At 48.7% G+C, this 15,146-nt stretch overlaps 1 protein-coding gene across 3 annotated transcripts in view; it reads left to right on the top strand.

Moving 5' to 3' along the window:
* DHX9 (DExH-box helicase 9) overlaps nucleotides 1–15,146 on the top strand; it is a 334,908-nt gene that overhangs the window by 243,157 nt on the left and 76,605 nt on the right. For all 3 annotated transcript variants that reach the window (XM_030205460.1, XM_030205459.1, XM_030205462.1), the window contains 4 exons: nucleotides 12,171–12,331; nucleotides 13,229–13,340; nucleotides 13,716–13,877; nucleotides 14,000–14,127. In XM_030205460.1, the coding sequence (XP_030061320.1) occupies nucleotides 12,171–12,331; nucleotides 13,229–13,340; nucleotides 13,716–13,877; nucleotides 14,000–14,127 (563 nt within the window). The remainder of the gene's footprint in view (nucleotides 1–12,170; nucleotides 12,332–13,228; nucleotides 13,341–13,715; nucleotides 13,878–13,999; nucleotides 14,128–15,146) is intronic.

Raw genomic sequence — 15,146 nt, 5'->3', positions numbered from 1 at the left:
GGACTCTAGAACCTTAGACTCCTTTGGGAGGAAGGCCTACAATTCTTCTATGTTCGTGGCCAAAATCCAGTCTTACCAGCTCTACATGAGCAAACACATGCGGAATAATGTGCGGCAGTTGGCGGGCTTGGTGGACAAGCTCCCTCCTGAGCAAGCCAAGCCATTTCAGGAGGTGGTCAGGCAGCTGAAGGCGTGCAGAAAATTCCTGGCCAGAGGGGTGTATGACACCTTTGATGCTGTGTCCAGGGCCGCTGCTCAAGGTGTGGTGATGCGCAGACTCTCATGGCTGCGTGCCTCCGACCTGGAGAATAGAATCCAGCAGCGGATTGCGTACTCGCCTTGCCGTGCGGACAATATTTTTGGAGAGAAGGTCGAACAGCTGGTAGAGCAGCTCCACCAGCGGGATACCGCTTTCGACAAGTTCTCCCACTGGCAGCCTTCAGCTTCTACCTCTACAGGTAGACGTTTTTATGGGGGAAGGAAGACTGATCCCTACGCTTCTGGTAAGCGTAGGAACAATCCTCCTTCTCGACAGCCTGCGGCCCAGGCTAAGCCCCAGCGCGCTCGCTCTCGTCAGCAGCGTGCGCCTCAGCAAGGCTCCTCTGCTTCCCAGCAAAAGCAAGGGACGAGCTTTTGACTGGCTCCAGCAGAGCATAGCCGACATCCAAGTGTCAGTGCCGGGCGATCTACCGGTCGGAGGGAGGTTGAAAGTTTTTCACCAAAGGTGGCCTCTCATAACCTCCGATCAGTGGGTTCTTCAAATAGTTCGGCAAGGATACACCCTCAATTTGGCCTCCAAACCTCCAAATTGTCCACCGGGAGCTCAGTCTTACAGCTTCCAGCACAAGCAGGTACTTGCAGAGGAACTCTCCGCCCTTCTCAGCGCAAATGCGGTTGAGCCCGTGCCATCCGGGCAAGAAGGGCTGGGATTCTATTCCAGGTACTTCCTTGTGGAAAAGAAAACAGGGGGGATGCGTCCCATCCTAGACCTAAGGGCCCTGAACAAATATCTGGTCAAGGAAAAGTTCAGGATGCTTTCCCTGGGCACCCTTCTCCCCATGATTCAGGAAAATGATTGGCTATGCTCTCTGGACTTGAAGGACGCCTACACGCACATCCCGATACTGCCAGCTCACAGACAGTATCTGCGATTTCAGCTGGGCACACGTCACTTTCAGTACTGTGTGCTACCCTTTGGGCTCGCCTCTGCGCCCAGAGTGTTCACGAAGTGCTTGGCTGTAGTAGCAGCGGTGCTTCGCAGGCTGGGAGTACACGTGTTCCCCTATCTCGACGATTGGCTGGTGAAGAACACATCCGAGGCAGGAGCTCTACAGTCCATGCAGATGACTATTCGCCTCCTGGAGCTACTGGGGTTTGTGATAAATTTTCCAAAGTCCCATCTTCTCCCAGTACAGAGACTCGAATTCATAGGAGCTCTGCTGGATTCGCGGACGGCTCGTGCCTATCTCCCAGAGACGAGAGCCAACAACTTGTTGTCCCTCGTTTCGCGGGTGCGAGCGTCCCAGCAGATCACAGCTCGGCAGATATTGAGATTGCTGGGCCACATGGCCTCCACAGTTCATGTGACTCCCATGGCCCACCTTCACATGCGATCTGCTCAATGGACCCTAGCTTCCCAGTGGTTTCAGACTGCTGGGGATCTAGAAGACGTGATCCACCTGTCCACGAGTTTTCTCAACTCCCTGTATTGGTGGACGATTTGGTCCAATTTGATTCTGGGACGTCCTTTCCAAATTCCTCAGCCACAAAAAGTGCTGACTACGGATGCGTCTCTCCTGGGGTTAGGAGCTCATGTCGATGGGCTTCACACCCAGGGAAGCTGGTCCCTCCAGGAACGCGATCTACAGATCAATCTTCTGGAGTTACGAGCGGTCTGGAACAGTCTGAAGGCTTTCAGAGATCGGCTGTCCCACCAAATTATCCAAATTCAGACAGACAACCAGGTTGCCATGTATTACATCAACAAGCAGGGGGGCACCGGATCTCGCCCCCTGTCTCAGGAAGCCGTCAGCATGTGGCTCTGGGCTCGCCGTCACGGCATGTTGCTCCAAGCCACATATCTGGCAGGCGTAAACAACAGTCTGGCCGACAGACTGAGCAGGATTATGCAACCTCACGAGTGGTCGCTCAACTCCCAAGTAGTGTGCCAGATCTTCCAGGTGTGGGGCACCCCCTTGGTAGATCTCTTTGCATCTCGAGCCAACCACAAAGTCCTTCAGTTCTGTTCCAGACTTCAGGCCCCCGGCAGACTGGCATCGGATGCCTTCCTCCTGGACTGGGGGGGAAGGTCTGCTGTATGCTTATCCTCCCATACCTCTGGTGGGGAAGACTTTGTTGAAACTCAAGCAAGACCGAGGCACCATGATTCTGATTGCTCCGTTTTGGCCCCGTCAGATCTGGTTCCCTCTTCTTCTGGAGTTGTCCTCCGAAGAACCGTGGAGATTGGAGTGTTTTCCGACCCTCATCACACAGGACGAAGGGGCGCTTTTGCATCCCAACCTCCAGTCTCTGGCTCTCACGGCCTGGATGTTGAGAGCGTAGACTTTGCCTCTTTGGGTCTGTCAGAGGGTGTCTCCCGCATCTTGCTTGCTTCCAGGAAAGATTCCACTAAGAGGAGTTACTTCTTTCTATGGAGGAGGTTTGCCGTCTGATGTGACAGCAAGGCCCTAGATCCTCGCTCTTGTCCTACACAGACCCTGCTTGAATACCTTCTGCACTTGTCTGAGTCTGGTCTCAAGACCAACTCTGTAATGGTTCACCTTAGCGCAATCAGTGCATACCATTACCGTGTGTAAGGTAAGCCGCTCTCAGGACAGCCTTTAGTTGTTCCCTTCATGAGAGGTTTGCTTTTGTCAAAGCCCCCCGTCAAACCTTCTACAGTGTCATGGGATCTCAATGTCGTTCTCACCCAGCTGATGAAACCTCCTTTTGAGCCACTGAACTCCTGCCATCTGAAGTACTTGACCTGGAAGGTCATGTTCTTGGTGGCAGTTACTTCAGCTCGTAGAGTCAGTGAGCTTCAGGCCCTGGTAGCCGAGGCCCCTTACACCAAATTTCGTCATAACAGAGTAGTCCTCCGCATTCACCCTAAGTTCTTGCCAAAGGTTGTGTCGGAGTTCCATCTGAATCAGTCAATTGTCTTGCCAACATTCTTTCCCCATCCTCATTCCTGCCCTGCTGAACGTCAGCTGCACACATTGGACTGCAAAAGAGCATTGGCCTTCTATCTGGAGCGGACACAGCCCAACAGACAGTCCGCCCAATTGTTTGTTTCTTTTGATCCCAACAGGAGGGGAGTGGCTGTGGGGAAACGCACCATATCCAATTGGCTAGCAGATTGCATTTCCTTCACTTACGCCCAGGCTGGGCTGGCTCTTGAGGGTCATGTCACGGCTCATAATGTTAGAGCCATGGCAGCGTCAGTGGCCCACTTGAAGTCAGCCACTATTGAAGAGATTTGCAAAGCTGCGACATGGTCATCTGTCCACACATTCACATCTCATTACTGCCTGCAGCAGGATACCCGACGTGACACACGGTTCGGGCAGTCAGTGCTTCAGAATCTGTTTGGGGTTTAGAATCCAACTCCACCCCCCTAGGCCCATGTTTATTCTGTTCCAGGCTACACTCTGTTAGTTGAATAAATTGTTAGGTCAATCTCAGTTATGTCCTCGCTGTTGTAAGGCCCAATTGACCATGTTTGTTGTTTTGAGTGAGCCTGGGGGCTAAGGACACCCCATCAGTGAGAACAAGCAGCCTGCTTGTCCTCGGAGAAAGCGAATGCTACATACCTGTAGAAGGTATTCTCCGAGGACAGCAGGCTGATTGTTCTCACAGACCCGCCCGCCTCCCCTTTGGAGTTGTGTCTTCCCTTGTCTTTGTCTTGCTACATATGGGACTGACGAACACGAGCCGGTTCGGGCGGGAAGACGACCGCGCATGGGCGCGCGAGGACTAGCAAAGGCCTTTGCTAGTAAAGTTTTCCGATTGGAGGGGCTGCCGTGGACGTCACCCATCAGTGAGAACAATCAGCCTGCTGTCCTCGGAGAATACCTTCTACAGGTTTGTAGCATTCGCTATACAAGTAGCCTGTGCAGACCTTCTACTAACCAGTATTTTCTCAGTCTCAGCAGAGGGTAGATGTGTGCAGCCTGTGCAGTGTACTCAGTCTGGTAGGCCCGTTTGGGGTTTCTAGGTTGGGTTGTAAATGTTAGAGAACCCACACTTGGATTTCTATTACAGGGTGTAAGTCCTAAGGGGCTTCTTATTCCCTGTGGGGTGTCACACTCGGGTGGCCGGGTCCCTCCCCCTGTGCTCTTCCTCTGGAGCACTGCTTGACCTCGGCTACAGACCTCGTTCTGTACCCTTGAAGTGTTTAGGCACCAGCAACGAGGTTTAAAAAAAATAAATAAAAATAAACGTTTTTAAAAGGCGGCTATTTTGGCTGTTCTTGTGGCAGTCCAGAGATAAAACGTCTTCAAGGGCATTCTGGCCTTAGGCGGTTTTGCCTATTAGTCTGTCAAAGCACAAAGCAACTGTTTGTTTTTATTGTGTTCGCGGCCATTATGTCTAAGCCGGTGAGGGGTTTTGCGTGAAGTGCGGCGTTGTCAGTGCTTTCCCCTGAGTCGGCGGAGTTGTTGGGCGGCAATTTGATCGCACATTCTGGGCCGACAACGGCGGGGCCGGTTTTTGCAGGGAAACACGGCCATTTTGGCTGCGCGTCCCGAGCCGTTTTTGGCGGGAAGTGTGGTTGGGGCTTCAGCAGCGTCGGAGGGGGGGGGGGGGGGTCTGGTTTCCCTCCTGAGTTTGTTTGGTCTCTGTATAATGCCTGGAGAGCTGGCCCCTCTCAGGCTGTTTGTTCCCGGAGGCTGCTAGCTCAGTGGGAGTTAAGCGCCCACGGGTGGATATTTCGGAGCCTATTAAGATACTTTCTATGCCTGGGTCGGAGGTTTGGAGTGACCCAGGAGAGGAGGATCTCTTAGATGAGTCTGAGGATCAGGATGGGCTAAGGCCTGGGGAAGATTCTTCAGTGGTTCACATTTTTCATAAGGAGGAGGAGTTAGAGCTCATTGATCAGGTGATCTCTACTTTGAAGTTTGCTCCGGCTGCCACTCCCTCTGCGGAGGGACCCCAGGTAGATCCCTTGGTTAAGGGGATTCGGAGAGCCTCCTGTTCATTTCCATGAATTCAGAAATTCGAGACATGGTTTTTCAGGAATGGTCTGTGCCGGAGGCTGCTTGTAAGGTGTCTAGGGCTATGGCGCGGCTGTATCCCTTGCCTCCGGAAGATTTGGCCCTGCTGAAACCACCTACTGTGGATGCGGTGGTTGCGGCGGTTACTAAGGCTACGGCCATTTCGGTGGATGGCGGTACAGCCTTACGGGATCCCAAGGATAGGAAGCTAGAGTCCTTTCTGAAGCGCAGCTTTGATTTGTCGGCTTTGGCCTTGCAAGCCTCGGTGTGTGGGAGCTTGGTAGCCAGAGCTTGTTTCCGTTGGGTGGAGAAGCTCTTGGATGAGCCTGCGTTAGATAGGACTGGTTTGGTTCAGGACCTGGCCAAATTGGAGATGGGGTCTTCATTTTTGGCGGACACCCTTTATGATTTGCTAAGGGCTTCGGCTAAGAATATGGCTCTGGCGATGACGGATCACAGGGCTCTTTGGCTTAGGGGCTGGGTGGCAGATGCGGCCTCTAAAGCAAAGTTGTGATCTCTACCTTTCAAAGGTTCTATGTTGTTTGGAGAGGACTTGGATAAACCGATGAGTGGTCTTGAGGATACCAAGGTTTCTTGGGGGTACCAAGGTTTCACGGTTGCCGGAGTTACGATCTAAGGCGGCTAGTCGGGCTGGTTCGGCTAGAGGCCGGTTTAAGGACGTGAGGCAGTACAGGCCAGGCAGATTTGTATCTCCTCCTAAAAGCTGGTTTTTCCAGCGACGCAGTCCTTTCGAGGGGGTCGTCGAGGAGGTCGGGACTCCTCCGGAGGTGCCGGAAATGGTAATAAGTCCTCCTTATGAAGGTGTGTGGGTCTAGCCTCTGGTGAAGGTCGGGGCGCAACTTCGTCTGTTTTATCAGGGGTGCACCCAAATTACTTCAGATCAGTGGATGCTGGAGGTCGTTCGCGACGGTTATGCGCTCGAGTTCGAGCACCCATTGCCAGATCTGTTTCTTCCCTCTCCTTGTCACTTTTGAGTCAAGTTAAAGGCTATTCAAGAGACTCTGGGTCGCTTAATCCAGTTGGGAGCTGTGGTACCCGTTCCTCGGCATGAGCAGGGAATGGGTTGTTCCATTTACTTTGTGGTGCCGAAGAAGGAGGACCAGTTTCGACCCATTTTAGATCTCAATAGGGTCAATGGGGGGCGCTCAAGGTGCCATCCTTCCACATGGAGACTCTGCGCTCGGTCATAGTGGCTGTTCGTCAGGGAGAATTTCTCACATCGCTGAATCTCACGGAAGCGTATCTGCACGTGCTGATTCGAGAGGCCCATCAGCGTTTCCTTCGTTTTGCTGTTTTAGGGAGGCACTTTCAGTTCTGTGCTCTGCCTTTTGGTCTGGCAATGGCTCCACGCACCTTCTCCAAGATAATGGTGGTGGTAGCAGCAGCTTTGCGGAGGCAGGGAATTCTGGTGCATCCGTATCTGGACGACTGGTTGATCCGGGCAAAGTCTCGGGCTCACAGTGTGGCGGCGACGGCTCAGGTGGTCGCGTTTCTGGAATCGCTCGGATGAGTAGTGAATGTAGTCAAGAGTCAGTTGATCCCATCGCAGAGTCTGGAGTACTTGGGAGTACGGTTCGACACGGCAGTGGGTCGTGTTTTTCTGCCGGATTCTCGGATCGCCTCTCTTCAGCAGCAGGTCCGGCTGTTAATGTCTATTCAGAGTCCGACGGTTCGAATGTACCTTCGGGTTCTGGGCCTCGTGGCAGCGACAATAGAGGTAGTCCCATGGGCCAGGGCACATATGCGTCAGCTTCAGGCGGCTCTGTTGTCCCGTTGGTCTCCTCAGGTACACAGTTTGGAGTTGAGGTTGCCATTGAGGGGGGGCTCCTCGGCGCAGTCTCCAGTGGTGGCTGTGCTCGGCCCATCTGAAAAAGGCATGCCGTTGGAGCCTCCTCAGTGGGTGATTCTGGTAACAGATGCCAGTCTGCTGGGCTGGGGAGCTCAGTGTCTCTGTCGGTCCGCGCAGGGGCGGTGGTCGATGGAGGAAGCTCAGTGGTCTGTCAACTGGTTGGAGACAAGGGCGATTCGGCTAGCTCTGTTGGCGTTTTGCTCAAGTGTGGTCGGAAAGGCGGTAAGAGTCGTGTCCGACAACGCGACAGCGGTAGCCTATGTCAACCGGCAGGGCGGTACAAAGAGTCCGTGGTTGGCAATCGAGACGGCTCTGCTCATGAGTTGGACGGAAAGGCATCTAGTGCAGATTTCGGCGGTGCACGTGGCCGGGGTGGAGTACGTGAACGCGGATTTCCTAAACAGACAAATGTTGGACCCCGGAGAATGGTCTCTGCACCGGTCTGTGTTCGACCAGATAGTTCTAAAGTGGGGAATGCCAGTAGTGGATCTTATGGCACTGGATCTCATGGCATCAGCACAGAATGCTCAGGTTCCTCGGTATTTCAGTCGGCGTCGGGATCTGCGAGCGGAAGGGATCGATGCGTTGGTCCTTCCGTGGCTTCAGCGGGTGTTGCTGTACGTGTTTCCCCCGTGGCCCTTGATAGGTCGAGTCCTACAGAAGGTAGATTGTCATGTGGGTCCGGTGTTGTTGGTGGCTCCGAATTGGCCGCATCGGCCGTGGTTTGAGGATCTGATGCGCTTGTTAGAAGGCGAGCCTCTGCGGCTGGGGGGCTCGGTGCTGTTGTGTCAGGGTCCAATTGTCATGCCGGATCCGGTTCAGTTCTCTCTTAAGGTGAGGCCCTTGAGAGGGAACGGTTGAGAAGGAAAGGGTTTTCCCCTCAGCTGATTCAAACGATGCTGCAGTCTCGCAAATGGTCAACGTTTTTGGGCTATGTGCGTGTGTGGCGCATATATGAAGATTGGTGTGGGGACCGGGCGTGTGTCCCTTCGACAGCTTCTGTGTCGTGCATTTTAGATTTCTTGCAGGATGGTTTTGAGAAGGGCCTTTCATTGTCACCTTTGAAGGTGCAGCTGGCTGCTTTGGCGTGTTTTCGGGGTAAGGTGCAGGGCAGGTCGGTTGCGACTTCCCCGGATGTGATCCGTTTTTTGAGGGGGGGTGCAGTTGCTTCGTCGTCCTCAGCGGCCGGTAGTTCCTCAGTGGGATCTTAATATCGTTCTTGACTCTTTGGCGAGTTCTCCTTTTGAGCCCTTGGAGTCTTGTTTGATAAAAGCAGATGCACTACAGAATCTGGGATTCCTCATTAACAAAGAGTAGTTAATATTGCAGCCTACGGACTGTTTCAAGATGGCGTCTGGTTAGGACGCTGAAGTCGGAGCTGGAGAGTCTTTTTTCCCTTGAATTTTTTCTTTTTCATTGCTATGCCTAAACGGAAAGGGAAAGTGCGAGGAGGAATCGCCCTACCCTCCACTGACCTGACCCGTAGGCAACCTCCAATAACAGCCTTCACTGTTCCAGTATCATCATCGGGTGCTCCGCTGCCCGAGACCGAGAGGAGTCCGGGCTTGGATAGCAAACTTTCGCTAAGCCCTCGTAGTCCGTTGCAGATTCGAGTGGCAGGAAGCATTCCGGGAGGAAGTCCCGCCCTTCGGCCCGAGAAAGCGGCTACGGAGTTGGGGAGGGAGAACTCCTCTAGAGAAATGGCGCTGCCAATAGCGGGGATTCCCCGCGAAAGATCGAATCTGGAAAGTACTCCCAAGGAAAGCAGAATTACAGACAACTCCATGGAGCAAATTCCTGCGGTTCAGCAAAGTTTTGCTGACCAGCCTATCCCACCCATGACTCTGCAATCTTTGGAGAAACCACCGAATGTCACATTAGAATCTCTATGGTGTGCTATAGAATCTCTGCATAAGGTATGCTTGAATTTTGTAACTAACTCGAATACTAACTCTCTGAAAATTGAAAATCTTCAAACTGAATTGTCTATCCAAAAGAAGAACTTACAGCAATGTGATCTTTCGATAACTCAGATAAAAGATCAAGAGATTAAAATATTTCAAAATGTGGACTTGATGCAAAGAAAGCTTGAGAATCTAGAAAATCGAAGTAGGTGTTTAAATCTGAGATTGTTAAACTTTCCCTCTCTTAAATATACCTCACCAAGAGATCTGTTTCATAAGTTTCTGATAGAAGTATTTAAATATTCAGAAAACAACCTTCCTCCTGTGCAAAAGATTTATTTCCTCCCTGTGAAAACTACACCGCAGAGGGCTCAACCTTCTGTGAATCTTGATGTATCAGCTTTATTAGAACAATCACAGGAGGAGGCTGAATTTAGATCTACGCTTTTGGTATCATTTGTGTTTCTTGCTGATAAAGAATCCTTGTTAAGGTTATATTTGAGGCAAACCTCAATGATCACCTTTATCGGTGAAAGGATTCAAATCTTTCCGGATGTGTCGAGGGCCACACAAGAAAGACGAAAGAAATTCTTGATAATGAGACAAGAGACTGTTCAATTGGGAGCGAAATTCCAGTTACGCTTTCCTTGTAAATGTGTAATCTTCTTTGACTCGGAGACATACCATTTTTTTGACCCGGTTCAGCTTCGATCATTCTTAAATGCAAGGAATCCTAAACCATCATGAGAGTTTCTATCACGGACTTATATTGTTTGATGTTAATACCTAGACACCTTCTTTTTCTTTTTTTTTAACTTGTTGCCTATATATTACCTAACCTCTTATTAGGTTTATATGTACAGTCTCCTTCTATATTGAGGACTATGTAATTATAGAAATTTATTTCCTGGGAGTATTCCCATTATTTGATTTTCCTGTTAATAACTGAAGCTTTTTGACAAAGCGTTGCTTTGGATGTATAAACAAAAAAATTGCATAAATAAATAAATTAAAAAAAATATATATATTGCAGCCTACACCAGTTCATCAAATTCATATGAGCAAATCTATATACCAGAGTAGCCAAGGCTCTCCTTCCAGAAGATAGAATGCAGTAAGCATTTTGGTACAAAGTTTTACTCGCACTTGATCAGGGACAGCCAGAAGCACTGTCTTCTAGAACATATGGTTTCTTCTGTCAGTGTGGTATTTCTTGCAATATTCAAAATGTTAGAGGATGAAAGACAGAATAGCTGCAATAAAATACTCTTCCAAAATGCAGACTCTAGTACTTCAAATCTAGATCAAAGACCAACGGAGGGACTCAGCCGCAGGAGGGAAATGCCTCAGAACCCCTCCCCCACATCTAAATTTTGTAAAGTGGCAGGATCTTCTGGGGTAAGGTTAGCATCATTGGCATAAAAAAAAATCTTCCTTAAATGTAGTCTATAAAAAGCTCCTAAGTTCTTTAATTACGGGTACCCAAAAATCAAATGTGACTTATAAATCTGAAAGAAGGAAAGATAAGCAGCTGACTTTCTATGAAGGCGCACGAGTAAGAGTGACACACTGTCACATCTTGAGACAGTGTATAGGGCACTCCCTAGAATTTCAGTATAAGGAAAATAAAATCTCTCTCTTTCTCTCCCCCCCCCCCCAGGAAGCTATCAGATTATGACTTAGTACAAGATGTGCTTAGACAGAATACTGAAGCTTAATTTTGTCCAATCACTTAATGCCTTATATTTTCTCTCTTATCTGGTATTCTTCAACTCTGACCTCTAAGGTCACCTTCACATAATTCTGCTTCTTTGAGATTTTTCTCAATTATTTAATCATTTGCCCTTTGTAACCTCCTTCCCTCGAATACTTATCACTCATACTTGTCCTTCACTGAAAATGTCCCTGTGTTATGTTTAGAGCCTGTTTGAAGCAAACAGACACTTGTTAAAGTTTATGGCCCATTACTAGGGCTAAGCAAGCCTGTCTATATGGTCTGTGAGAAGACCAAGAAGACACAAGCTAGCTAATTGCCCCACTGGATCATAAATAAGGGAATAAGTTATATATACAAAGCTGACTGATCTGCAAAACCAGACAACTGTATACTAAACATCAGCATATTGCGAAACTGGCCATAGTTGGCGTTGGCAGTTGCTGCATGTTTTTGAAGCGCACATTTGGTGTGAAGCTAAGTTGCTTCTTTTTCCTTCTTTTCATATATAAACAAGGAGGATCAGGTGCTTTTCTTCTTTCGACTACACAAAGACTCCAGTATTTTTTCTTTATCACAAAAACATTTTATTATATTTTCTTCTTTGCCAAAAAGGAACAAAGATTTGGTGCCTTTCCCCCTCCATCAGACACTTTAAACAAATATTCGCAGTCTCACGTATAGACCTTAGATCCTGAAGTTGTCCATTGAGTCTTCAACATGTGGGACACCTGTCATTGAATCTATTGCTTCCAAACACAACAACAAATGCCCTCACTTCTGTTCCCTGCGCCCAGCTCCTCAATACATAGCTCACAATACTTTCTCAGTTCCTTGGAACAAGAGCCTTCTCTATTTTCTGCTATTTCCTCTGATATTCGGAGTACTTCAGAAAATAACTCGAGGCAAAGTACACATCTTGATTAGCTCCATGGTGGCCAAAGCAGATCTGGTTTCCATATTGTCTGTTTCTAATGATAGATCAGTTGCTGCTGCTTAAATTTCCCATCATTGTTCATGCAACAGAACTGCACCTCAACCTCAAATCCTTGACCTTCATGGCTTGGATATTGAAAGGCAGATAATTCAAAATTTATCACTATCTCAATGAGTGTAGAATCTTACTACTTCCAGGAGACTTTTTAAACCAGAAAATCTTCTGAATGAAGTGGACAAAATTTGTACACTAGAGTACCGCTATGAACAGTGACCTCATGATTCTCACCACCACTATAAGTTCTAGACTGTCGTCTTCATCTCTCTCATTCACGCCTTAAGACCAATACTATTAGAATACATGTTTCAACCATATCAGCTTACCATGTTTGAAGGCAAACTGTTTTCTACACAGCTTGTCTCACTGTGTGTATATGAGGATTAATGAACATAAAACCACCAACACGACCTCCTTTGCATCTGTAGGATCTTAATGTTGTGCTTTTATTTATTTATGTATTTATTTTTAACAGACTTGAGACACACTTGACTCCTGAGATGTTCAGAACACCACTGCATGAAATTGCTTTGAGCATCAAGTTGCTGCGTCTGGGAGCAATTGGTCAGTTTCTGGCGAAAGCAATTGAGCCTCCACCTCTGGATGCAGTGATTGAAGCAGAGCACACTCTGAGAGGTATGTATATAGAGCACAAATGTGCGCATGTGTAGATAGGATACGCTAGTACACCCAGAACATTAGATTCTTTGTCATTTCTGAAGACTATTAGATGTATGTTGAGAATGTACTTTAATTGTATGAGTCCATGACTGTTAGCTGGGGGGAAGCCCTTCCTTTAAGGAGATGGCAGTGAATGCTGAGTAGGCATTGTGTCTAAATGGGTTAACTCTGCACGTACTATGATGGTAATGAACCTCACTTGTAAGCCATGATTATGTGGAGAATAATCTCGGTTGTTCGTCTGCCACTGGTACTCATACAGTTTGCATTATGCCAAAGAGAGGGCTTCCTTTTGAAGTTCATAGAACGTAATATGCGTGTAACTGTAGAGCAAATAATCAGGGTTTCATGCGCACCTATCACTAACCGTGATTTTAAAAAATGTGATTGCAATTAATGGTAGCATGCTGCCCGCCTTCTGCCTCCCTCCCCCTTCCAACCTTGTCAGCGAGTCTTCAGCCCTGCAACGCCAGCGGCAGCCGTTCTGAAAGGAGTCTTGTGGCCTGCACCAGGCCTTTCCTTCTAACCCATCCTACCTTTCTGAAAATAGAAAATTACGTCAGAAGAGAATGGAACAGGTCAGAGGGAAAGGCCCGGTGCAGGCTTCGGCATCCACACCAGCAAAAGTTTGATATCTAATGTGGGGGGCAGGGAGAGGAAATGCATGCCCCCCCTCCCCATCCCCATGGACTGCTGGCCATGCCCCGCCTTTAATCATGCAATTAATTGTTAACTGCAGCGTTACAAATGTTTCAGGACCTGAGCAAGTGCTGTTGCTTGTATGTTTGCTCTTAAACATCATATAATTGTGTTTAAAGGAACTACTCGGGTTATGGTTGCTTTTGTTTTCAGAGTTGGATGCTCTGGATGCGAATGATGAGCTGACACCACTGGGGAGAATTCTCGCCAAACTACCAATTGAGCCTCGTCTTGGCAAGATGATGATTATGGGGTGTATCTTCTAGTGAGTACATCCCCCAATGTATACATCCATCGGACAGGCCAGAAAAGCTGTGTCCAATATCACTTTGGTCTCCATACAAACATCTGTATTTTTTAAATGCAGGGAATTGGCCCATTGCAAGAACAGAGTTGTGCTATAGAGCCAGGTGGGGAGTGACAGGATAAACACTAAGGAAGTGGGAAAGCATTTGTATGGTGTATTTATGAGAGGAGGAAATCTATAGGAATATTGAATACTTTGTATATTTTTTAAATGACCAGTGATTTCCAGCATGTAAAGTAGATGATAGAAAATCTCTTATTGACCTATTTAGCTGGTATAGCTGTCAGTTGAAATCCTGCCAGAGTGTTAATCTGTTTGCTTTTTTTGTTGCAGTGTGGGTGATGCTGTATGTACCATCTCTGCTGCTACCTGTTTCCCAGAGCCATTCATCAGTGAAGGCAAACGATTGGGTTTTGTACATAGAAACTATTCTGGGACTCGATTCTCTGACCACGTAGCTCTTCTGTCTGTCTTCCAGGCCTGGGATGATGTGAGGTATATTGGCATGTGCTGCCTGTGTGAGAATGAGAAACCGGAATGACTGGTGAGGGATGCTGGTGCATGAGGCGCAGTGTCACTAACTGAGCATTCTTGAGTCTTGAATTTTTTTCCCTTAGAATGGGAGGTGAAGAGGCTGAAATACGATTTTGTGAACACAAACGGCTCAACATGCCTACACTCCGGATGACATGGGAAGCAAAAGTGCAACTCAAAGACATTCTAGTCAATTCTGGTTTTCCAGAAGGTAAGTGAAATTTTTCTAGTTTGAAGCAGAAGCCCATGTTTTAGAAAAGTAAATATCACTTAAATGGCATTCCTTTAGATTGAATATCATGAAGCCTTCAATTTTGTTATGGTGTTTTAGGAAATAGACGAGTGGATAAGTGTGTTTTAAGTACAAAACATTTTTATTAAGAAGTAACAAAAAGAATAGCCAGCATCAAACCTTACAGCAAGATTTCCACAGGTCTTAACAAAGCACTGCATTCCATAACAGCATTAACTCACCCTAACCCCCTCCAAGTCCCATAAGATAAAACATAAGAGCCCCTGAGAGGGGAAGGTCTTGACTCTTACAACCTTCTGGAGACCGCACCTACGTAAAGATATAAACAGGATGGAGTCGGTCCAGAGGGCGGCTACGAAATTAGTAAGCGGTCTTGAATGCAAAAATTATAGAGACGGCTTATGAACCTCAACATGTATACGCTGGAAGAGAGGAGACATGGTAGAAACGTTTAAATATCTCAAGGGCATTTACGTACAGGAAAAGAGCCTTTTTCAAATGAAGGAGAGCTTTGGAATGAGGGGGCATATGACAATGTTAAGAGTGATTAAGCTTAGGAGCAGTGCCGTAGCGAGGGTGCCTGACACCCGGGGCGGGTCGCCGTTGTGCACCCCCCCCCCCCCCCGGGTGCAGGGCACGGTACCCCCCCCCCCCCCCCCCCCCCCCGAAACACACCCTACCTTGCAGCGGGGGGCAGGCGGGAGGGCCAGTCCGCCCCCAGAGCACGTCACTGGGAGCTGCGTCGGCTCTGTTGCTTCCCTGCTTTCTCTGCCCCGGTTCCGGGGCAGAGAACCAGCAATCCGACAACCCCCCCCCAGCGCGTGCACCCGGGGCGGACCGCCCCATGGCCCCCCCCCCCCCCCCCCCCCCCCCCCCCCCACGCCACTGCTTAGGAGTAACCTAAGGAAGTATTATTTCACAGAAAGGGTGGTGGAGGCGTGGAATGGCCTCCCGGTGGAGGTGGTGGAGTTGAGGAC

Source organism: Microcaecilia unicolor, chromosome 6 (assembly GCF_901765095.1).
Source record: "Microcaecilia unicolor chromosome 6, aMicUni1.1, whole genome shotgun sequence".
NCBI lineage: Eukaryota > Metazoa > Chordata > Amphibia > Gymnophiona > Siphonopidae > Microcaecilia > Microcaecilia unicolor.
This window is presented reverse-complemented; position numbering and strand designations above follow the sequence as displayed.